The following is a 23,916-nucleotide window of genomic DNA, read 5'->3' on the forward strand; positions in this document are numbered from 1 at the left end:
TTAAAATTGTAAAATATGAGAGGTGCTGTGAAATAGACTGGTGGACATTAATGAGTTTTCAGTAAATAAAAATGCATAACAAGATTTGTTATTATTCTGGAAATCTATTCACAGCTCGAGATGTCTTTTTAATGCTAAAGAAAGCAAACTATACGAAGCTAGAACTTCAAGTGTATGCAACATTTTTTGAGATCTACAGTGGTAAGGTAAGTACCTTATCTTTCTTTGAGGAAGGGGGTATTTTTTCACAAACAAGGTTTTGAGCTTGTCGCATAAAGATCTTCGTCCTCTTTGTACTAAAAGCTTTATTTCAAATAATTCTTTACACTCCCCTTCTAATCATGTTTTTTCATGGAATGCTTTGCATATTTTGATACAGGATTTGAAACAGAAATGTCTTTTAAATCTGCCCTTTAACTGTTCTGTTTCCCTCCCTAAGGTTTTTGATTTGTTGAACAGGAAGACAAAACTAAGAGTGTTAGAAGATGGTAAACAGCAAGTCCAGGTGGTGGGATTACAGGAACAGGAAGTCAAATGTGTTGAAGATGTTCTTAAGGTTATCGAAATAGGCAACCGCTGCAGGTATCTCCCGTAGCTTAAGCCAGTTGTTCATTGTATGTTAAAGAATCAGATCAAGATTTTCTGGGGGAGTTCTTCATGGTGATGGCTTTTTCTTATGCAGTAGATTTTTTGAGGATGTTGGCTGCAGGTAAAAGTGTGCTTACCTTTTAAACAAACAGATTTAGAGTTTGCTAGAGAGAAATCACTGATTTTTCTGCAGGATGTGAACTGCATGCATTATGTAAACATCTTACTGGCTTAAATTCATGTAATTTATAATCTGGAATACTGCCAGATTCTTCAACTGGAAAAGACTTTGATGCATAGTGACAAAGGCTAAGCATATGTTTTTTTTTTTTTAAGAATACGTTGGTTTTGAAATTACCCTTGTGCATTGAGTGCTGTCTGATTAGATAAAAATACCATCAGCATTTTACATGTAAGCTCTGATATTCTGAAACCTTCAAAGATCTGATTATTTTTGCTTTCAAAAGGGAGGTAAAGTGTTACTAATCTTCCATTTCTGTTTGAAGAGTTGGAAGAAATAGTTATAATTGTACTATGTATATGCAGTTATTAAGGTTCTGTCTATGTCCACCAGAACATTAGATGTGCTCGCAGCACGCATAAGAAAATACAGAACTTTGCCCTGATAAAAACAGCATTCTGGGGTTAGTGTGTTTAACATGTGTGGTCCTTCACCTGTTCATGTCCTTCCCTCCTCTCCTTTTGTTTAAAGGACGTCTGGCCAGACATCTGCAAATGCACACTCATCTCGAAGCCATGCAGTGTTTCAGATTATTCTCAGAAGGAAAGGGAAATTGCATGGTAAATTTTCTCTGATTGATTTGGCTGGTAATGAAAGAGGAGCAGATACTTCCAGTGCAGACAGGCAGACTCGACTGGAAGGCGCAGAAATTAACAAGAGCCTTTTAGCACTCAAGGTAACTGAAAAGTTTCCGTTGCCTCATAGTAGGTGGAAGCCATCTACATCTAATAGCAGTGACTATTAAAACCAATGTTTTTGTAGGCTTTGCTTGTCTACATTGTCTACTGATGTGAGAGGTAAAATAATGCATTGATTTTTTTCCTCTAAATGCCTGAAGGAACACTTGGTAATTACCAAGTAGAAACATTGCAGAAACATTGTGCTATAAACTTGCATGCAGTTAAAAAACAAAACAAAACAACCTCAAGGAGAAGTCCCCAACAGTTGAATTTGAAGACTTTCCTGATACGTATCTAAGATGGGAGGACAGATGATTGACTTGGGTACTCAAGGGCTGAAATGCTAAGTGGAAATATTCTTACCGATCAACTCATTTTTCCGTAAAATTGCCTTTACAGCATATTTATGTATGGCTGTTAATTAATTCACTAAAGCAACACAACAGCAGCCTATTCAGAAGGAACTAACAAATAGATTAAAATAACTCTTGAAAGTTGGAATCTATTTTTTGACTACTCTATAGCAGATTGTCTGATACACAGTCACTTTACAGATTTTCATACACTAAACCAGGACACATCAAGAGAGCTAAGAAATATTATTTATTCATGTGCTGCCGTTTTTTAAAATTATTATTATGTTTGAAAAAAAGTTTCAGTAGGAAAGTAGCTTTTTGGTCGCAACTGGGGAAACAGTAGTTCTGTGCATCTCAGAACTTCTCTCTGCTGTTAGTTGGGATTTGGTTACCTACTCTCAGCACCAGCACTGTAGTTTTATATAAAGAATATAACCACTGAAATCACTGTGCTTACTTTTTTATGCCCAGTATAAACTTGGGAGAAGACTTGTATCTGATTCTAAGCAGATCTCACAAAACACCACAGAACTGTAACGTGTAATGTGTGTTACAAAATTGTATGGCATGTTGAAAAAGTAGAAACAGCAGTTCCAAAAACTGTGGCCTACTTTGCTTTCACAGTGAAGTAAATAATTCAAGCAACGTTGTGTTGACTTTATCACTTGTCTCTAAGTGTGATTGAATAAAGCTGGTTCTCTTTTTTTTTTTTTTTTTCCCCTAGTTTATATACTGATTTTTTTTTTTTTTTTAACTGGCTGGTGCCTTCAGTGCCATACCCTTACAACACATTTCATTTTCATACAACATTATATCAGCGGGGAAAAAAAAAGGGGGGAGGACTTGCAGAGATCTTAACAATAGTGCCATAAGCTACAACTTTCTAAATGATGTTAGTTTTCCGTTTTTCACCTATCCCCAAAAACATTACACAGCTTTTTGCATCTGTATTCCAAGACCCTTGAAGTTACTGTCAAATTCAAATTAAACTAGTATGTTCTGAGGAGTGGTCTGAGTGGTCTTTGATGGTAATCCAAGATTTACTATTTGCATCTGGATATCAATCCTATCTTTAATATGTTCACATTTTTGGTACAGGAATTTATTTCTGTAATGTCTCTACATGGAAGTAGCATTGTTACTTTGTTACTTGGTTTTCTGAGTTGTGATGAAAAGCAAAAGTAGTTAAAAACCCTTTAGTTTAGAGGCTGGCAGTGTCTTCCAATAATCCTATTACAATTAAGGAGATAATACAACTCTAATTTTTCAGGAGTGAGCTAACTAAAAATTGTCACAGATAATTAAAATACTTTAATTAAACTTGACAGTTGCTATATCAGTAATTCAATATATACATTTATTACTGGGTTTAGTTTGTGATGTCACTTGTTGAAAACCTGTTGCCCCGCTTCCTGTTGAACCTTTTTTTCTCCTTATGTAAGTATAGCATTAATGTACAAATTCAAAAAAATCTAAGGAATGCACTGCCTTGCTCACCTATGAGTCCTTTTTAGCATTTGCATGTGGAATTCACGTTCCACAAGCTCCAGTCTTTCTGTTTATCTGAGCTGTGTCCATTCTGTAAAATTCAGCTGGTGAGTTTTTTTTTAAATAAGCACTTAAAAGTCAACTTGCCCTTGTGTTTGTTCTGTTCTGTATCATGGCAGTTTTATTCTGAGCCTGTTTTCAGTTCTGGATTACGCTATTTCACAGTTGCAACATTTTCTTGGATTATCATCCCACAGTTTTTAGCCTGGCTTTTGAAAGAAACTGTTTCTAGGAAGTTTTTAAAGGCCATAAGAATATGTTTGCAGCTTGAGGATTAGCTGAGCTACTGCAGAACTATTCATATAAGAGAAATGCAATTCTACCTATTACTGCTGCTAAAAGCAAAGCTCTAGTTTGAAAAGCTTTTTTTGAAGTACGATCGTTTGAAGTTCTATGTGTAGACATATTGAAACTACCAAGTAAGCCACGCATCTGAAGAGTTGCCTGAAGTATTAAGTAAGGCAAAGGCAAAACCTGGAATTAATGATCAAAATATGACAATCAGAACAACAGCACAGATCTTGGTTTACACTGCTGTAACTTCATAGTAATTTCATAGTCTATACAGCTGTATAGTATTTCTCACTGGAACTTTCCAGCTAATTACAAATATTAGTTTAGCCCAATACCCTTGTGAGTAAAAGAAGAGACTTCATCCCTTTTTTTTCACATGAAGAATGTTTTAAAACTGGAGATCACTTAAGTTTTCAAGCATCTTCCAATACTGAGTATGTCAATAGAGAGCATTGCTCACTAGGTTTGTGACCTCTGGAAGCTTTCAGAAAAATTGGTGTCTTCTGAGCTTTAAAGAGTGTTGGTCATAGAGCCAGAATCAAAGTTGCTGCTTCTAATGTCGCTGTCCACACTATTCCTGCTGGCAGAGGCTGTCAATCATTCAGGCTTTTGCAGCTGATAATCAGAAATAAGTGTTAATGTAGTCATTTAACATCAATACTGATCTTTTGTTTTGTTTTGTTGTTGGATACAATAGATGTAAATAAATGAGATTCAGAAATTTTTTAGGCTCCTACATTCTTTTTCAGTTCCTGCCTCTCTGCTGAACTTAATGAGAGGTCAAAGCCTAAAGCTTCTTGAATCCAGTCTTTAATAGTAAATTTTAATGATGTTTTGGGGACAGCAACACAATTCAGGCATGTATTTTCTTTTCCTTTGAATTGCATTTTTTCTTATATCGAATTAACCCATGTTAAAGATACATAAACCTGTTTGGTCTTTCAGGAGTGCATTAGAGCCTTAGGCCGAAATAAGCCTCATACACCCTTCCGAGCAAGTAAACTTACTCAGGTGCTACGAGATTCATTCATAGGAGAAAACTCCCGTACCTGCATGGTAAGTTGATCTGGTTAACTGTTTGTTCTAGCAATTACAAAGAGAAAATATGCTGAGAATTGTCCTGATTTCAGCTGGGATAGAGGTGTGTTTTTTTGTTTTGTTTTTTTTCTTTTTTTTTTTGTCTTAATAGCTGGTACAGTGCTGTATTTTGGATTTAGTGTGAGATCACTGATGTTTTCAGTAGTTGTTAAGTAGTGCTTATCCTCAGTTAAGGACTTTTCCACTTGCAATGCTCTGCCAGCAAGCAGATGCACAAGAAGCTGGGAGGGAGCATGACCAGGACAGCTGACCCAACTTCATCAGTATCAGTCTCCTGTTGCCATACTGCCACAAAAATATTAGCGTGTAGTATCATAGAGGTGCTTGCCCTAAGTAGTGACTTTATGGCTCTCCTGAAAGAAGCATAGGTGAAAAAAACTACCCTACTGAGAGAAACTGAGACAAGCAATGATGCTACTGATAGCAGTTTCTTAGTGTGTTTTCCTGAGTGCTGGAAGAAGGTGAGATCTTCAGGGTATGTTACTTTACTGGAAAAGGAAAGACTTATGGATTCCAGATATGTCCAATAAGTTAGCTATGAAGTATTGTTACAGGTAACTTCTAATTGAGAAAAAATATCTCTACCTAAATAAATAGGTAGATACAAGCTGATCTTTAATATTATTAAGTACAGTTTTATACTGTGGGCAAAAAGATCTCTTAAGTCAGTAGGGAGTCTGATTGAATGGAGAACAGCTTACCAAGAGACAAAAAAAACCCAATCTGTTAATTATTTGCAGGACTTAGTAGACTTACCTTCTGCTGAGCTACATATTTCATAGAATTGTAAAGGTTGGAAAAGATCTCTAAAATCATCAAGTCTGACTCTCAGCTACCTTTGCCACTAAACAATGCCCTGAAGTGCCACATCTACGCCTCTTTTGAACAGTTCCAGGGATGGTGACTCCTATTCCCTCCCTGGGCAACCTACTTCAATGCCTGACCACTCTTACAGTAAAGAATTCTTTTCTAATATCCAATCTAAACCTCCCTTGGCACACCATGAGGCCATTTCCTCTCATCCTATCACTAGTTATGTAAGAGACCAACACCTGGCTTAGTGCTACCTCCTTTCAGGTAGTTGAAAAGAGCAATGAGATCTCCCCTTGGCCTTCGCTAGACGAAACTATCCCAGCTCCCTCAGCTGCTTCTCATAAGACATGTTCTCCAGACTCCTCACCAGCTTCATTGCCCTTCTCTGGACCTGCTCCAGCACCTCAATACATCTCTTATACTGCAGTGCCCAAAACTGAATGCAGTACTCAATTTCCGTTTTTTGAGGAGTCTTTTATTTTTACAGTTAAAGTTTTGCATTTGCATATTTTGTTAGAAAGACTGTGAGGTGGGGGAAATTGCCTGAATTTCTGTGACTTTTTAATGTTCCAGGTAAGGTTAAAAAATTTGCATTTAAGCTTTGACTTGACATCTCTTTCTCTGAGAGGTTGTTGCATATGCACAGCTGTGCATAGCAGGCAGTTTTTGCAGAAAATAAATTGAATTGGAGAGTTGAAAAAAGAAGAAGAGTTTATTTACTGTTTCATCTGTACAGAGTGATGTGTCAGTGTGTGGCTTGCTTTTCTCCAGATTGCTACAATTTCTCCAGGGATGGCATCGTGTGAAAACACTCTAAATACATTGAGATACGCAAACAGGTATGGGAAATGCTACTGCTTATAACTATACTGGCTGTTTATTACTGACATTTGGAATAGTGTTGCTCTATGAGGTATAATTATTTAGCTACTTGAATAATTTTATTATACTTAGATCACTTAGTAAGACTCAAAGCAAATTACTGACCCAGGGTGATATTTAAATTGTGTGACTTTCTACAACTGTAACAATAGAAACTGCATATAAGCCATTATCCAGAGGTGGGTAATGCTCTCGAGGCACCATCTCTTTCATTAAGGGTAGTTGGTATGATGATTCCCTGGGTTCTTAGCTGAAATACCTTTCAGCAATGTAAATATTTTTTTCATCCCCTTGGTGGAATTGCATGCAGTTGCTACTCCCTTTCATACATACATATGAAAATTTGTGCTTTCCAACTTCAGATAAATAGTCGAGGCCCCTCAGTAAAGAGTCAGTTAATAATCAGTGGGGAGAAATCAGCACCTCCAGAGGCTAACACAGCGTTTCTGAGACCTGTACTGCTTTCTCTCTTCCGTCAGTGTGAAAGGAGCCTTCCCCCACTACATTCTCCTTTGTTTAGTGTCTGTGGAGGGAGGGTGATCAGGTCCTGCTTGTCCCTTGTAACAGGTTAACACACTGTAACGGATTAACCTGCCTGTTCCCTTCCAACACAGACGGGAGGGAGAAGTAACACTCAAAAACTCTGGGATGAGATAAAAAGAGTTGAAATTAAAAAATATTTAATATAAATGAGATATTACCTTAGCTAGTACTACAATGCACAATTACCTCAACTTAGCCTGTTTGCAGAAAAATCGCAGTGAAATGCAAACAAAAAAATCCAACATAAAGCAGAAAACAGAGCTAACCGTCTCCCACGCCTGTCCTTGCCGTCCTTGTGGAAAAAAGAGCCAGCACCCAAAACCCAGAACCTAAAAGCAGCAACTGGAACGGGAAGCCTTTCATGTTACAATCTGAACTTCAAGCCCCATAATACTTTGCTCCAGCCAACACTTTCATTTTGAAGCTGGCATAAGGCAGGATGGTTTTGATTAACAGCAGCAAATATTCAGCTTAACCCATGACACCCTGTAGTTGCACTTGTCACCATAGACCCCCCTCAGGCTTTAGTGCAAAGGACAAAGGAGACAAATAGGCCTCTGGGCCTCAGAAACCCTGGTTCTGCCAGAATAGTCTGCCATCTAGTGGGCTGCTTGTTACCAGTGAAAGATCAAGCAGAATCACTTAGGCTCCTGCTTGGCTGGGCACCCAATCCCGTCACTATTTGGGCACAAAGGGCTGGTGTGAAAGGTTGCCACCCACTCCTCTCATTATCTGAATGTCTCTGTGTATTTCTAGTACATGGAACAGAAAACTGTTTCTTCCCTTTGGTGTTAAGTTTTTATGGAGTAAATGTCTCTCTAAACTGGCTTCCTCTGTTTTGTGTAGTATTTTACGTTTTTCTAGGAATTTATCATTTTCATAATACAATTAGGTTTTAACTACTGGACATCAGAGCTCATGCAGTGTAAACCAGGGGACAGAATAGAATGTAAAGGTTTGTAGCTGTAGTGGCTTGCTATTTAAAAAAAAAGACATTTAGTGGAATATTGAATGTAGAGCAAATTTCATTAACAGCACAAAAATCTGGAAGTGCTCTTCTGAAAACACTGTTGTTACACTTCCCTGCAAATTAGCAACACTGATTTTGTTAGTGATCTGTAAGTCTGTTTGCAGAAGGTTCAAAATATTGGCATATTTGTGTTATAATATAAAAACAATTTAATAGTTAAAGTATTAAAGAAGTATGCTAAACAAAGACTTGTAATTTTAACTGTGTTCATGAGAACATTTTCTTTTAATTTGCTGCTGTATTTTGCTGCTGCAGAGTAAAGGAATTTGGAATTCGTCCTTCGGACATTCCCTTCTCACAGGGTAGTGGCAGTCGCTCTGATCTCTCTCCTTCCTATGAGTATGACGACTTTTCTCCTTCAATCACCAGGTCTACTTCATTCTATACATGGAATCTTTATTTTTTAGTTTTCTTTTTGACTATGTAATTTTACAGACCAACCTTTCATTAGCTCCCTTGCCTTGAGTCGCATATACTTTTTTTTAATTACGTTTGGCAGGTGATGGTTCTGCATGATCTGCAATCATCTTGCCAGTATTTTGTTCACCCTCCTTAAACATCCACTCTGTATCCAGGCTTGCTAGTTTCCTTCATACATTTTAATTTTTTTTTAAACGGTGATGTCACCTTTGTATATTTAGTGGACCAAATCTGAAAAGACTATGTTTAAGGCAATTTGAATATCTCTCATTAAAAGAGAAAACAATTCTCACACATATGTCTCTTAAAAAGTAAGTGCGTGCTACTCGATTTCTTTTTTTTTCATGTAAAAGAATTAAGATGTTCTCAAACTTGCTATACTTACAAACTTCCATCTGGCTGTTTTGTAAACTTGCTTTTAAATGGGCTTTCAATTGACAGAATTATTACCAATGTTTGAACTATTTTCATGCTGCAAAGAGCCTAACATTTTAGTAAGATATTTTAATGTTTGAAATTATCTTAATTAAAGGCTCTATTCATTCTCTGAGATTCTTGTTTGCAAATTATTTTCTTCAGAATTCTTGGTGGATTTGTTTGTAAAAAGTAGTGGTGTACTGATCGACTAACTTTTTTTACAGCACAATTGTGCACACAGGAAAAGAAAGATGTTCAGGTTTAGGCTGCTTAATGAAGTTTTCTCTCAAATATTACTCCTGGTTAAGGAGTTTTGCCCTCTCAGCTGTTAATGAGTAGCAAGATTTCAATCAGAAAATGCCTCGTGATAGAAGTTGGACTGTGATCTGCATGAAAGTAGTTGAAATGCAGTGGTCCATGGTTTTCAGAAGTTGGACTAATACATTTTTGTCACTTGAAAGTACATTAAATTTGTGAAGCTGACATCATCATCATCATTATTAAATGAATTAATTGTCCTTAAACCCATAGAGCTTTATTTTTGGTTGTAACTCTTCTGCACAGGAAGTTATTAATTTACAATGAAACGTCTTCTGCTTGTAGGGTGAAGGAGCTGACGGTTGTTCCTAGTGCTGTAGGAGATATCTGTCCCATTAGACACCCTGCTCCCAGTCAGACTGATGACCTGGAGACACAGTGGGGTGTGGGGAGCTCTCCTCAGAGAGATGATCTCAAACTGCTTTGTGAACAAAATGTGAGTTGTTTACAGCATTATGTGGACAGAGATGATAAATACAGTGGTAGAATGAATCCAGAGTAATGTGCATTTATAGCCTGTTAGTAAGACCATAAAGTAAATACAGCATGCCTGTGCATTGCTTTATGTTATGATGCTTATTCCCAAATAAAATCACAACCAAAAACGTTTCTCGGAGGGTAAGAGGAGAATGTTTTACTTTATTTTGTCTTCATTGCTGATGAAGACTTTTAATGTCTAGGCAAGGTCTGCTCTAGGCTCTGATGTTCCTTAGTGTGCATTTTTTTCCCAGCACAGTTTCATTTTTTTTTTTTAGGTGGTTAGAAGTATCTTGGACACCTCTCTGTTTTATTTAACACTCTTGTGTTTCTGAGTGTTATTTTCCTTGCATGCAACACCCATTTCAAGTGAAGTTGCCTTTCTCTGCATTTAGAAATCTGGCTACCCATCCTTCTTGTTGTTAATATTCTGATTTTCACAGGGTGGTACTCCAGTGTACTGTTTGGAGAGAGCCACATCATGTTCCCAGCATATCTTGGCTGCTGGAGTAGGGAGCTGAGAGGCATCTTCTAAAGGGCATTTTCTTCTCATTGATGTTTATCAGCTCTAGTCCTAAAATATTCCTAGCCCTGTTCCTAAAATGTTCAACAGGAATTAAAATTCAATTTGCAGAAATGCTGAAAGAAAATAAAAATCCTTTCTATCTGAACTTATTTTTCACAAGGTGCCTTCTCAGACACCTTTTCATGGTTTCTGCTGTATTTCTTATTTTAGTAACTTGCCTTTTTTTAAGAACAAGCTGGTAACAGAACACTGTAACAGGCTCCCCAGAGAGGTTGTGGAGTCTCTGGAGAGATTCTAAACCCACCTGGGCACAACCCTGTGCAGCTCTAAGTGAACTTGCTTTAGCAGGTGGGCTGGACTAGATGATAACCAGAGGTCCCTTCCAACCCTTACCATTCTGTGATTTCCTAGAGCTTCTCCCTGAACAGCCCTTCCAGACAGATACCCTTTTATGTAATATTTTTTCATTTTTCCTGTGGAATTGGTTTAAGTTTTGCAATATATTTTAAGAGAGATTTCAAAGGCATCATGTAAGGAACTCAACTGTATTGCTCAAACATTAATTGCAGCCTACCTGTCACCTTCCCCTTCCTTATCAATTTCTAAAGAAGTCCTGTGTGCCCTATTTTGTGATTCTGTTATGCATTTTTCTGATCTCACTATGTACATTTTAAAGTACTCATTTTACACCTATTCTACTTTTCTAAAAAAAAAAGTATTAATTTCATTTTGATTTCCTGAAATTTATTGAATGCAATTGCAGTTCTCTTTTTCTGAATTTTTTTTTGTCTATTGTAATATACATAAAAAAGGCCCTGACACAAACCAAGTTTCTGTCTTAAAAACCTACTAGAAATTAGCATTCTTCCCTTGTGAATTTTTTAGTGAATATGAATTACATTTAACACCGTGAACACTTTGAACACTTTGAATTTATTGCCTGCTCTGCTCATTTGTGGAGGTTTTCTTGTTAGATATATTAAATTCTGTTTTTTGACAAGTTCTGCCCTATCCATATTTCTTTTTGCATTCTGTGATGGGATGGATCTCATTTAATATATTTCCTGTAGCCACAGTGCTTTCCAGGCTAACAAGCTTAACTATTGTTTTTAGGAAGAGGAAGTTTCTCCACAGCTGCTTAATTTCCATGAAGCTGTGTCACAAATGGTAGAAATGGAAGAGCAAGTAGTAGAAGATCACAGAGCTGTCTTCCAGGTAAAAGATGGAGCTGTACTTTGTTTTGTCCTAATCCAGGGGTTCAAATTTTCCCAGTGAAAGTACATGCTCTTGAAGCTGTAGGGTATATTATCTGCTGCTGGTCATTCTGCTGCTCTCAGATTGCCGAATTCCTTTATTATGCTAAGCCCCTTGTGGCAGACTAATCTTTGTCTTCCTGATGAAAGGCAAGCATATTTCTGTATCATCACAGAAATTTAGTAAAATTTTCCTTTTCAACAAACATTCCTAAATGAACTGTCCAGCATAAGAAAAGTTGCTTTTTTTCTTTTTGCTCTCTTTACTGTTCACTGTATTTTCATTGTAGTCCTTTTCCAGCAAAAGTGACTGTGTTGGAAGATGTTTGTTCAGACTGGTCTTGAGATTTTCCATTTCACTGTCTGACTTGTAGGCTAGAGCTGGCAGTTAATAATAATGTCTGAATTAGCACCATTTTTATTTGGTCATCTCCCTCGAAGGTACTGCAGTTCTCCCTACAAGTATCTCACCTGAGTATCCTTTTGTATCTGAGTATCTCAGTATCTGAGATACTGAGATCCCGAAGACATACCTGTTTCTAACTGCCTGTTCGCTTCCTTTCTACAGATACATAAAGATTTTCACTTGCTATTAGGTATGGTTTTTTGAAAGAATAGTGCCCATGCAGCATAACGTTGGTCAGAGCGATGAAGCCTTTTACAGTCACAAAAGAAATTACAGTAATCAGTATGAGTTACTACTTTTCAGAAGGAGATGTGAACTGCTGCTGTTCATAGCCTTAGAGCTTTCAGGAAAGCTGTCTGTTTGGCATGTCTGCTGCAGGAGAACAGCAGAACATTAAACCTATAGGGAATACACACATCTGCTCTGTTTAGGTATCTGACTTATTGGAACACTGATGTGTGTTCATAATACAGTAGGATGCTAAATAACACATTTTGCAACAGATGTAAAGATTTAGTTTCTAGGAACCATCAGCCCTGAAGTAAAACATGGAAGAGTGTGAAAGTCGTATGGCATAGCTGTGTCCTAATACCTGTGACTTCTGGAGAGACAAGCTGTATTAGTTTAGGATGTTACTGCACCTATATGTCCATCTGGCCTTCTGCTAGAGATTACTGCTCCTCTCAACAGTCACTGAATGGAAACACCTACGAACCTGCGCTCCACAGCATGGTAGTTAGTGGCTTGTTAGCCTATGCTGTGTGTGGAGGTGGACTGCACCAATACAAAATCTGCAGCTGTACCAGGCAGAAGTTGTCTTCTGTCAGTTTTCTTCCAGATGTCTAAATGTTGAAAATGGATCAATGCAATGAATCATGCTCTAGATAGAATTATTTTGGCTCTCTGACTAGCAGTGACGGTATGGTTATAGTCAGTGGCTGCTAGCCTATACTTATATTTGAAGCCTGACTTGGAAGTTTGGTACCTACCTAATAGAACATAACCATGACATAAAGTTCTGTGAGTTTCTTAGCTTTACAACCACCTAATCTTCTGAGTTTGAAGAGAACTGGAATAGCTGGGGTTCACCTGCTGCTGGTATGGCCACTGGAATTAAGAAACCATGTAGAAAACATACGGGTTTGCTGAGTTAGAAAAAAGGTTTCATTTTAGGATTGAAATCTGTTATATTGAGGTATCTAGACAGTACGAGTATGGTCATCTTGAGAAAAGGTCTGAGTTTTTTGTCTTGAAACTTGTCTTGAAACTTTGATAATGTATTTAATTGGAGGGTTTTTTTACTTTCTGTCTAGGAATCTATTAGATGGCTGGAAGATGAAAAATCTCTTCTCAAGATGACAGAAGAAGCGGACTATGATGTGGACTCCTATGCTACCCAACTTGAAGCAATTCTGGATCAAAAAATTGATATTCTGATCGAACTTAGAGGTAGGTTGCTTTTAATCACTTTTGTGTGTTTTCATCTGCTAGGGAGACTTGCAGTAATAGTGAGGAGGAAAGCAAAGAGTGGTTATGTTTCAGGTATTTTTTTGCCTTATGCTGCTTTGCAATATCTGTGTAAGGAAGAGCTATTCCGCTGCCTAGGAATTAGTTTGTATCTGTTCTCAGGTCATCCTAGTTCAAAGGAAAAATGCTTGCTTTACTTCCAGGAAATGTAAACTCAATCCTGCAATTTTCCTTTGGTCCAAAGCAAGAAAGGAAGGAAAAAGAATATCCAAACTGTGCCCAAAAAGCCAAAAAAGAAGATAATGCCATGAGGAAAAAGTAGTAGGAATTCCCAGTTCTTGCTCTATCACATTCTGTAGTGTAGCAGGGACCCTGCTGTAAGTTTTAAGACTCTGCTTAAGAGCAGCATCAAGCCCTGAGTTGTTGTTAGCTTACTTTTTTTCTTTCAGCAGGCTGTCTGAATTTTATCAGCCTCTCTTTTTTGAAACTGCAGATTATTCTTAGTGCCCAAAACTGACTCTTCCACTTGTCTTCTAAAATCAGATGAATTTTTCTTTTTAGCTTCTGTGACTATTTGGACTCCAAGAGAGATACTGTACTTGTAAAAAATTCAAGAGTGGGCTTGGGGACTCAACAGTGGGGGTGGGATTTTTTTGATCTGTGTTAAGAAGCTCCTTGTAAGATAAAACATTACTTTTTACTCAATCTGAGTATCTGCTGTAGGCTAGAATACATAAATCAGATGTGGCCTGTCTTAAACATACATTGGCACCAGTGTACTTCAGCAAAAATTTGGAGGTACATTCCTTTGTTTTTGTTATGAATGATAGCTCCCTCTTTAGAAGACAACATTTTGAGACACCGGCAGTGAAAAAACACACAGTTTAGGTGACTTCCTGACCTTGGAAAACTTATTAGATACTGCTTTGGAAAGATGTACAGGAGGCATAGGCTATCTAAGAGGTCCTTGCCCCTTTACAGGCAGCGTGATACATATATACTTTTAGGGAAGGGAGGAACTGTTAAGTCAAAAATAATTTCTCCAAGTATCTTCTATGTTCTGCTCATGGCACAGTATGGTCACTGGATGTTTTAACTTCTATTCCTGTTGCTCTGGAAGTGACATCTTTATGCTGTCATTTTTGTTCCTTTCCTCCCAATCTTGGGCATGTTATTGGGCAATGGAGTGGGACAGAAAAAGAAATATGAAAGGATGTTACACTTCCTTTCTCAGTTTTTTTCCATTCTTGTTATACTTAGGTCTGTATACATTTGATGACTTACACAATTTAATTACAAATGCTTTTCCACATTGATAGAAAAAGGGGGAAATAGAAATATAATCTGCTGGGTTTTAGAATGTGCAGAGGTGACTAACTGTAAACAATTTTCTATACCTCTAAGGATAATTTGGAAGGTGCTGGGAAGGAAAAGGACATATGTGGTGTGTATCTTCCTATGCTCTGTATGAATTTAAGTCTGAACAGGTTACGTGCTGGGAATGCAGTTGTGGTTTCCAAACCTATCCTGCCTAGAGACAAGCCAGTCCCTGTAAGAAGGGACTAAGTTGCTAAGCAACTTGCTTGTATAGTGAGTATTGGATTAAGCTTATGTCAGTCCTCTGCAGTTTGTAGCATCAGCTATTTTTGTGAAGAAATGTTCTTTGTTGTGCATTAGGGACGGGATGTAGAGCATCAGGGCTTAGTTTCAAGATCTGTGTTGAGCACAGGCACATCAGGACTCATTTTCTCTTTTTCATTAAAGATAAAGTGAAATCTTTCCGGACAGCGCTACAAGAGGAGGAACAGGCCAGTAAACAGATCAACCCAAAAAGATCACGTGCCCTTTGAAATGGGCCTTTGCTGCTCAAGAAGTCTACAATCCTGTACTGCTGTAGCACACGTTTGTTACAAAATCAAGTGGCTGTAAGAACTCAAACTTGAAAGTGTAAAAATGTTAGAAGTATCTGTGGAAATGTCCTGTTTCTTATTCACCTGAATGACGTTTTCATATGTGAAATGCTCCTATGATGTCTACAAAATGCTTCTAGACCAGACAGCACAACCATGCAGGGTTCAGATCTGTGAAGCACTTTTTAAAAAATATTTCATTTATTCAAATTGTGAATTTTATGTTGGGAAATATTTGCCATATTTATAATAACAGAGTAAAACTGTGGCCATTAAAATGTCACAGCATTTCCTTGTGCCTATGTTCATTTTGAGGATTTTGCACAATACCTCTACGTAGCACTAATAGAAATCCCATGAGTACGTGAAGTCTTACAAACGGTGCCATGTATATCAACACTTTTTTAGGTGGTGGCACTCAAGTTATTTTTGCAAGTCAGTATCCAGAAAAGATTGACTTTTTTCATGTAAGAACTTCACGTCAAATGAAGAACTGTAAACCTTTCTAGGAGTTCTCCTTGTTTCCAGGAGTTCGTATCTGCAGGCTCTCCCTTGAACTCTTTAAAATAAAACCACTTTTGGAATGCAAACCTATATAAGGGAAATAAAGGGGAAGGCAGTGAAGAGAGAGTTAAATGAGCCAGGAATTCTTGTAGTGTTCAATGTTTGTACCTCCCATGGAAAGGCAGGCTATGGGAAGCTCTTTGTTGCATCATGGTTAAAAATGAAAAAAAATCCTGCTGTGTGTAAACACGAAAACTGAAACAATGTAGATTTTACATAATGTGTTTAATAAATTAAGCTATTAAATAAACTACAGATGAGACTTTACTTCTCTTAAAGTTGTGTTGTGCTTTGGGAAGGGTTTCACTTCGTAAGCATATTACACTTTTTAATTCGCCTCTCATTTCAGAATGAGTTATTTATTCTGGAGCTTCTATACGAAGTCATACAGAAGTTGTTCCCCAGAGCACTGTCCTGAATTGAGTTTTGCAGAACATCTCACAGACCTTGCTGGACTTTTAAGGGTGTTATCCATCATAGTTCAAAGGGAAAAGCCAGCATGACAAAAGGCAGTGTTGGTACGTGATAGTACACATTATCACAGGGTACCAGAAGGTTTCTTTGAGGCTGCTCTGAAGAAAGCTTACTTTCTAAAAAGGCTGTGAAGACATCGTACATGAGACACAGTGGCTTCCCTACTGTTCCTCCAAGCCAAGGGCCACAACTTGGCTGTGGTTTTGAGTGGGTACCAAAAAAGGACAGGAAACACAGGCAGCTAGATTTCTGCAGCTTTTTATCAAGCCTTGTAAATGACATGTCAGGTAGCATATACAAGTGGAGATTGTCTGCTGCAAGGAAATGGTGAAGAAACAGCCTTTGTGGCAGAGCCTGCTGTACAAGTCAGATCTAGATACTGAAGCAGTAAGAATCAAGATAAACTGATAAGGCTGGTTACAGCACTTGAATTCCTACAGTCTGTTGCTGTGATGTACTGGAATTACTTGACCAACACTCAAGACAAGCTTTATTCCTGTCCTGTAAAACAAAAGCATTTAAGAAGTGTGACACATCCCCAGCCCTTGCTCCTTCTGAGTTTGAGCACACTGCTATGGCTACTTATTTCACTCTTAAGTATTGGTTCTGTGTGTAGTGAAGCAGCACTATAGACAACCTCTTAGGATGCATGGAAATTTAAGTCCGTATTTCTGTACATGCTTCTGAATCAATGATTTTTAAATAATTGGTATTGGATGTGTATAAAAATGAAGTTGTATCCAGGGGTTTTGCTAATTTGCGTCTTCTCCAAAGATGACTGTGGTCTTAGAAAGATAGGCTATGCATGAAAAAAAGATGATGAGAGTTAGTACACAGAAGTGATGCTTTCAGCACTGCATGATGCTTCAAACTTACTGCTTTCCTGAATCGTAAGACAGATTGAAGTGGATTTTAACTTCAAACGCTGCTATGCAGAGTTAATGCAAACCTCCTTGGGAAAACTCTGCCATGTCCGTAGTAAGAAACGTATCTAATACAAACTATATTAAGACACTTGAGTAAGTCAGGATACGGATGTGTAGGCAGTGCTCTAAGGCTCACTGAAAGCTTTGATCTGTGCTCAAACTCCTCCTTGCCTTGAAGGGTGAAGTACTTTTCTTATAAAAATAGCTGCTTACATTAACAACTGACAAAAAATCCTGCTGTGTATGCTTCTGAGCACTGGCACGTTGGTAGTTTTTTGCTGGTTTCTACACTAGTCTGACAACAATAAGGAGGGAGTAAGAAGAGATGATACTGGTAGTTTCGGATACCTTGGTAATGTTTTTGTAAATGATAGCAAACCCGCAAGATAAATGAAAAACAGTTGCTAAGATTTCTGCAAGAGAAGCGGATTACTGAGAGATTAGGAATGCAAGTAGCTACCAGAGGACAAATGGAAGAGGCAGGCACTTCAGATTAACAGAAGGTATTTAAAGACATGATAGAACAAATGGAAAAAATCCCCAATACATGGCATTGCTACAGCTCTGGTTTTGTTGCCCAGACCACGTTGAGTATTGTGCAAAAATACACTGAGGTCAAGTCTGCAATCAGACTTTACAAATCACAATTTACAAATGTAAATTACGACTGCATCAGTCCGTGTTATTTGATATACTTAAAAATTACTGTCATGTGGAAGTACATCACTCCCTTCCATCATGATAGTAGTTATCACTTGTGAAATACAGAGCAGCAGCTTCTTCCCTGGATGTAAGGTTTTAGTGCTGTCTTCAGGTTCATTGCCTTTGTGAGAAGAGCTTGTCCTACTGCAGTCACTTAGGTAACACTTTGGGTGACAAAATACAGAACATCCTCATTCGTCTAGTAGAATCTAGGAGAAATGGATGCCTTCTGAATTGAAGCCGTGCAGCAGTCTGAAAAAGAGAAATATTTGTTACAATTTCTACAAATTTGTACTTCAGCTTCAGGCATTTCTAAGACCTGCTGGCTGGCAAAGAACATACAAAACCAGCATGAAAACAGCCATCGCTGTCCAACCGCCATAAAGAATGGTTACACATCTTAAACTAGAAGTTATTAGCAGATTCGCTGTTTTAGAGATGCAGCTGTTATTTGCAAGGAGGTTAGTTATATTGCATCCTCCCAGGTTTATTATCTTTCTTTAAAGAGTGGTAGCTGAGAAACAGCTAGGAATTTTTATCTTAAATTAGGAAAGGATTCATCTTGCCACTTAAATTAACTGACCAGAAGAGCGAGCAGAATATAGCAGTTAATTACTCAAATTTCCAAATTATGCTAAAGATCACAACCTAATCCCCAAAGAGAGGGAAAGGTTGTGTAGGTCTCCAGGGAAATTACAACAACCATTTCCATTATTAAAGCTATTTTTACAGGTACAGTACACAAATACCAGGAATGGGGATCTTCAGCTAGTTGCTTCTCAATATTGTAAGCAGGAATGAAAACACGTAAGAGAGTTTTAAGTGTTTGTTTGTGTTCAGAACTGGGAGCAAAGAGTGTCTGGTGCTGAAAGAGTACTATTCCTATGCAACTCAATACCAACCTGTGTGCTACACAGGTACAGATGCAGATAGAATTTGAAGATGATGATAAAGGCATAAAGAGGGGAAAAAATACCTAATGAAATCATCTATATCCATTGAGCGGGCTCGTTTTTCAGAGTAACCTGTATTTTTTAGTACTGTTTGTATCTTCTCTGCAATTTTGAAGTTTTCTGGTATTTCCTGTCAATGGAAAATAGAATACACATTTTTTTTTTTTTATTCCTAGCATAGGAAAAAACTTCATTTAAGTAACTATTATTTCCCTGCTTTTAGAAGAGTTCTTGTCTCAAATGATAGAAGTTTGTCTTTTTTCTAATATGGGTTACTGTATTCTGTTCTTTCATCTGAATGTTTATACCTCAGCTCATTCATTATAAATTAAACACAATAGTATTGCTAAGCAGACAACATTTTTTTTATTAAATTAGTGGAAGTCCTTGAGACATGTACAGTGAATACATTACTAATATACTCAGCTTTCAGCTTTCTCACTGCAATTTATTGACCCTGTCAGACTTTTTTAGAATTGAGTTTCTCCCTTTCTCAAATTCTCATGTAAAAACTTTTAACATGTTAACCTCTCCAATATTGGTATCTTACTCATAAAATTCAGTATGTAGGCCACAGTACACAGAATTTATTATATTAAAAACTTACTGTATTATGTAAGGAACAATGAATTCGGTAATTATGATCCAGCAACTGCGCTACAGCGCTTGACCTGAAAGAAATAAACATTTAGAAGGAAAACTAAGCTTTAAGTTTTGGTTTTTTTCTTGACTGATTGTTACTCTTTGATATAAAAAAGTGCAACTACTATGCAGAGACGTTTTTAAATGGCTGCCTGGTTTTCTTCTTCCTTCTCAAGCCTGTGACCTCAGCATAAATCCTCCATCATGGTTTATCACAGTGCTGGCACACATACAGCACTGCTATACATTCGCATGAAAGAAATGGTTGAACTGGATGGGCTGTAGAACTTTGAAAATATTTCCTTAATAGATGGCTACTTACTTAAATGCTGCGGAAAGTGTCTTGTTTTTCCTAACAAAGGCTATCCTTACCAGGCCATCCCACTCCTGAAAGTAAAAATTTCAGAATTTACTGAAAGGAACATACAGCTCCTACAAGCAAGGACAGTCACTATTGACAATTTCACAACAATACTGAACAAAAATCTTTCAGGAAAATAATTTTTTAAGCAATAGAAATTCAGTCCTGTCTTGGACAAAGCAATACAAATGAAGGAGAAATACTTTACCCACCAAACCCTGGATAATTGGGGTTTTTTGTGCCTAGGCACTACTAGCCTGATCTTGCTGAGAAGTCGAGATGCTTGCAGAAAATCCAGCCAACACTGGGCAAGGCTGAAGTAAGTCTTGAAAATCAAAGCATTTAAAAAGTTAAGATTAAGATTACAACCCTGTCTTCTGAGAGTATACACAATCATCTGAGGATAAGACTTCTCACAGATACTCCTTTGATCATAATGAACAAAGTCATCAGCCAGGCGGGTTTCTGGGAGATACGAACCACAATTAACAGTTGCTATTACTAGCAACTCTCCAACTGACATGGAGATGGTAGCTCAGTCACCTCAGAAGTACTGTAAACAAAGCTGCACCTGAATTTCTGGTGGCACATTCAGGTAACATCCTAACGCAAGAATGATCAGTAAAGGCATTTTGGGATTATGTAAATGCCAATGAACAGCTGGTGTTCGGCAGTATGCACCCGATGCTGACCTGGAAGTTGATAGGAGGTGGTGGGTTCTTTGGCTCTATTCTGACAACACTGGATTCAACCTTGGGAGGAGGCCTGAAGTTGTTCTTTCCAACCTGTTATTAAGGAGAAGTCAGGCACCTACACCAATAGGCAAATCCTCACATTCCTAGAAACATTATTGTATTTGATAGTTCAGAATGATGTACCTTCATCAGATGGTCCACTCGAGCTAGTAACTGGGTATTAATAGAAAGTCTGCAGTAGAGTTTTGTTCCTGGTTTTGCAACCAAACGCCATGCAAATTCCCTTTGAAACATAAGTATTGCACACCTGAGAACAAGAGAAGGGAGACAATGAATTCACAGTGATCAAAAGCCATCTAAGACACCTGGAAAACACAAGATCTCAGCACTGAGAAGCAATAGAAGTTTGTCATAAACCAACTCTGCCTTAATCAGTTCAGTCTGTTATGAAAAACAACAAAACTTGGTGGAACCATCCAAACATCCCTAAAGCCACAACAGAATTTGATTCATTTTATGTTAAAGATATACGGCTCAGCATCAAAGAGACAGAAGCAGGTATCAAGAGTTTTGCACCTGGCTGTAACACATCATTTTGAATTAACTATGATGAGCCCTTCAAACACCCACTCTCCAGCTGAAACAAATGACTAGTAATGTCACTAGCATTACTGCTTCAGGGAGAAAAATCAAGAACTGTTGACACACATGGAAGTAACTGGGCAGTCACATTTTCACACCAGATGTTAATTGTCTAATTCTAGCCTTCCCGTTCTTCCTTTCTCAAATAGGAAGGCACTTGAAATGCTACAACGCTTTCCTTATCCCTAGATTAGTAGTGTAATACTAGTGTAAGGAGGTGCATTTCTTGTTTTCATCAGCTGGACACTCACTGATGCCATGACCAAATTTTTCCCTCATGCTTAATACAATGACATAAACTATTTTCCAGGCACTAGGAGGTTTCATATTACAGAGAAAAAAAAAAGGTGCATCTCTGATGTACCAATGATAAGAACTAAAAAAAAAAAATAAATTTTGGAATATTTGAAAAAAATATTTTTTCCCTATGAGGTAATACAGAGTTCTGTTCTTCCACATACCTGAAGAAAGGTCTATGAAGCAACAACTTGAAAACAAAAGGTGAAGAAATCTGAAGAAAAGAGTAATAGCATTAGTCTAATCTCTGGGAAATCATAATTTAAAAGGTTTTATCATGTTGTTTAATCTATACCTGGTAAGGCAAGTTAGCCACACATGCATCAAAGAATGGTAAATCTGTTTTCAAGATATCGCCAACTTTGATTTCAAGCTTGTTTGCCAGACACCTGGGGGAAAATACACTGTAGTTATCCTCAGAGAACTATGTTGCCAAAGCCCTTGCACCAGTTTCAGTGCTGGTTATTTCCACAGTTGATACTTACGTGCCCTGAACTCTCTTCTGAAGTTCACCAACAAGTCTAGGGTCAATTTCACAAGCAATAACCTGAAAACAAAGCATGTGTTTGCTACTTCATACAATTCCTCCCAACTGGGATTAAAATCTCAAGTGTAAAAAAAACCCCAAACCAAACTATCTAGGGTTGCAAGTTTAAGTAATTCTTCAAAATTCCTTATCAGGCTGTGAGTCTTCCTGCCTTTTCAAAACAAGCAAGCTGTACCACATAAACAGGTAAAAATACTATAGTTTGATAAAATCATGCCCAACATTTACATGAACATCTTAAAAAACACTGAAATTAAGCAAGTGTTAGGTAATTCTACTTATTTGAACCAAGCAGATGAAGACCCTTCTGTTTGTCATAGTCTAAGACATAATGTGGGAGCAGGGGGGCACACAACGTATGTGTGTGGGAAATCCTCACTTACTTTTTTTACTTTCTCTAACATCTTTACTGTCAGGTTACCAGTTCCCGGGCCTACTTCCAGAATGACATCTGTACGTCGCAGGGCAGCCTAAGAACATACGGCATTTTGGTTATTTTTTTACAACTCATTTCAAGCAACCATTTAATTTCAAAACAAAAGCTACATGCAGCTCAGTAACAAGCCACAAACAGCTAGTAGAGAAGGATGTAGAAAGTCATCAAAGGGGAACGATGAAAATAAGAATATCTTAAAGCTAATTTATGACAGATCTTTAGCGAAGCGTAGGAAAATACACAAGTTGCCACACTTTAAACAAAAGTAAGGCATTAACTGCAGTAAAGAAGGAAGATCCCTCCACAACCACAAAAAGGCCAGAGTCAGGGAAGAGGACTGTGCGTCTGGACACGCTTTCCCAAGGAACTCTCGGCCAGCTCTGCCCGGCGCAGCCTGCGGTGTAGGGCCAAAGCGCCCTGCCCGCGGCCCCAGAGCAGCTCCCGGTCGGCCACTGCCGCCCGCCGCCTGCCCATCGGCGATCCCCGTTTCATTTCCAGGCACCTTCTCGATGATGCTGTTGACGACGAGGGGATTCTTCAAGATGTGCTGGCCGGCTCCTTTGTTGAAGAGGATGCCTAAGGCAGAGAGAAGCGCTACTCTCGCTTCAAGCGCGCCCCGCGAAAACGTGAAGGCAAAACTCTTCCTTTTTTTTCTCTACCGCTGGCATTCCCAGAATCATGGAATCACAGAACGCTCTGGGTTGGAGGGGACTTTAAGGATTATCTAGTTGCAACCCCCCATGCAATGGGCAAGGGCACCTCCTACTAGGCCTGTAGAGATGCTGCTTATGTGTGCTGAAACCTCCAGGCATCTGGAATCGTAAACCCCTCTCACTTTTCCCAACTCAAGCCGCGCATACCACCAGAAGCTGCCTTCCCCCGGGCCTCCAGGGAGGCCGCTCCCGGGATCGAGGCACCGCCGAACACGGCCAAGTGCAGGCCGGGCCGGGACTGCCAGGCCTCCGTACCCGGCGGCGACGCGCGGCCCGCACTCACCGGTAGCACGGACCTCCCGGCTTTCCTTCCGCGGCCGTTTCCCGGCCCGCACCTTGGGCATGGCGGCGACTGACAGCACTAAGGCCCCTCTCCCAGAGCACGTGTAGTGCGGAACTGCAGCTCCCGAGCAGCGTCGGGGCCAGGGCAGCGCGACGCGCCGGACAGTGCCCCCTCGCGGGCCGGAGGTGTAGCCGAGCCGTGCTCGTGTGGCGGCAGGCTGTGCTGGTGGCGGCGGGGTGCTTCCGGCAGAGCCGCGGCTCTGAGTCACAAAGCGCGTTCTCTCCACGAAAAGTAAAACCTCCCCGCCCGAAAGGAACTCCCGCAGAGCGTCACCCGGCTCGATTAAAGCCATTCAGCTGCAGGGCTGCCGGTACAGCACGTGACATTGGATGCCCCTCACTGCACTTCTGTGGT

The 23,916-nt window shown here is 38.9% G+C and overlaps 2 protein-coding genes across 3 annotated transcripts; one reads left to right on the forward strand and one right to left on the reverse strand.

The window, feature by feature from the left end:
* The first annotated feature begins 71 nt into the window (after positions 1-71).
* On the forward strand, positions 72-15,284 carry LOC128979333 (kinesin-like protein KIF2A). The gene is made up of 10 exons (XM_054397549.1): positions 72-206; positions 440-582; positions 1,301-1,505; positions 4,653-4,763; positions 6,390-6,457; positions 8,329-8,442; positions 9,514-9,664; positions 11,345-11,446; positions 13,204-13,339; positions 15,122-15,284. Exons 1-10 carry the CDS (start codon positions 72-74, stop codon positions 15,205-15,207), a joined length of 1,251 nt encoding a protein of 416 aa, XP_054253524.1. The 3' UTR covers positions 15,208-15,284.
* A 2,818-nt stretch (positions 15,285-18,102) lies between these two features.
* LOC128979790 (probable dimethyladenosine transferase) lies at positions 18,103-23,600 on the reverse strand. 2 transcript variants are annotated; one of them, XM_054398159.1, is made up of 12 exons: positions 23,503-23,600; positions 23,009-23,082; positions 22,454-22,540; positions 22,009-22,070; positions 21,819-21,912; positions 21,688-21,737; positions 20,768-20,891; positions 20,582-20,674; positions 19,851-19,915; positions 19,494-19,557; positions 18,910-19,016; positions 18,103-18,185 (listed from the first exon to the last, which is right to left on the reverse strand). In XM_054398159.1, exons 1-12 carry the CDS (start codon positions 23,561-23,563, stop codon positions 18,143-18,145), a joined length of 924 nt encoding a protein of 307 aa, XP_054254134.1. In that variant the 5' UTR covers positions 23,564-23,600; the 3' UTR covers positions 18,103-18,142. The 2 variants fall into 2 exon arrangements, with proteins under 2 accessions (XP_054254134.1, XP_054254135.1); XM_054398160.1 differs by lacking the exon at positions 23,009-23,082 and having other exon boundaries at positions 23,503-23,527.
* Between the last annotated feature and the right edge of the window lie 316 nt (positions 23,601-23,916).

Source organism: Indicator indicator, chromosome Z (genome assembly GCF_027791375.1).
Source record: "Indicator indicator isolate 239-I01 chromosome Z, UM_Iind_1.1, whole genome shotgun sequence".
NCBI classification, from domain to species: Eukaryota; Metazoa; Chordata; class Aves; order Piciformes; family Indicatoridae; genus Indicator; species Indicator indicator.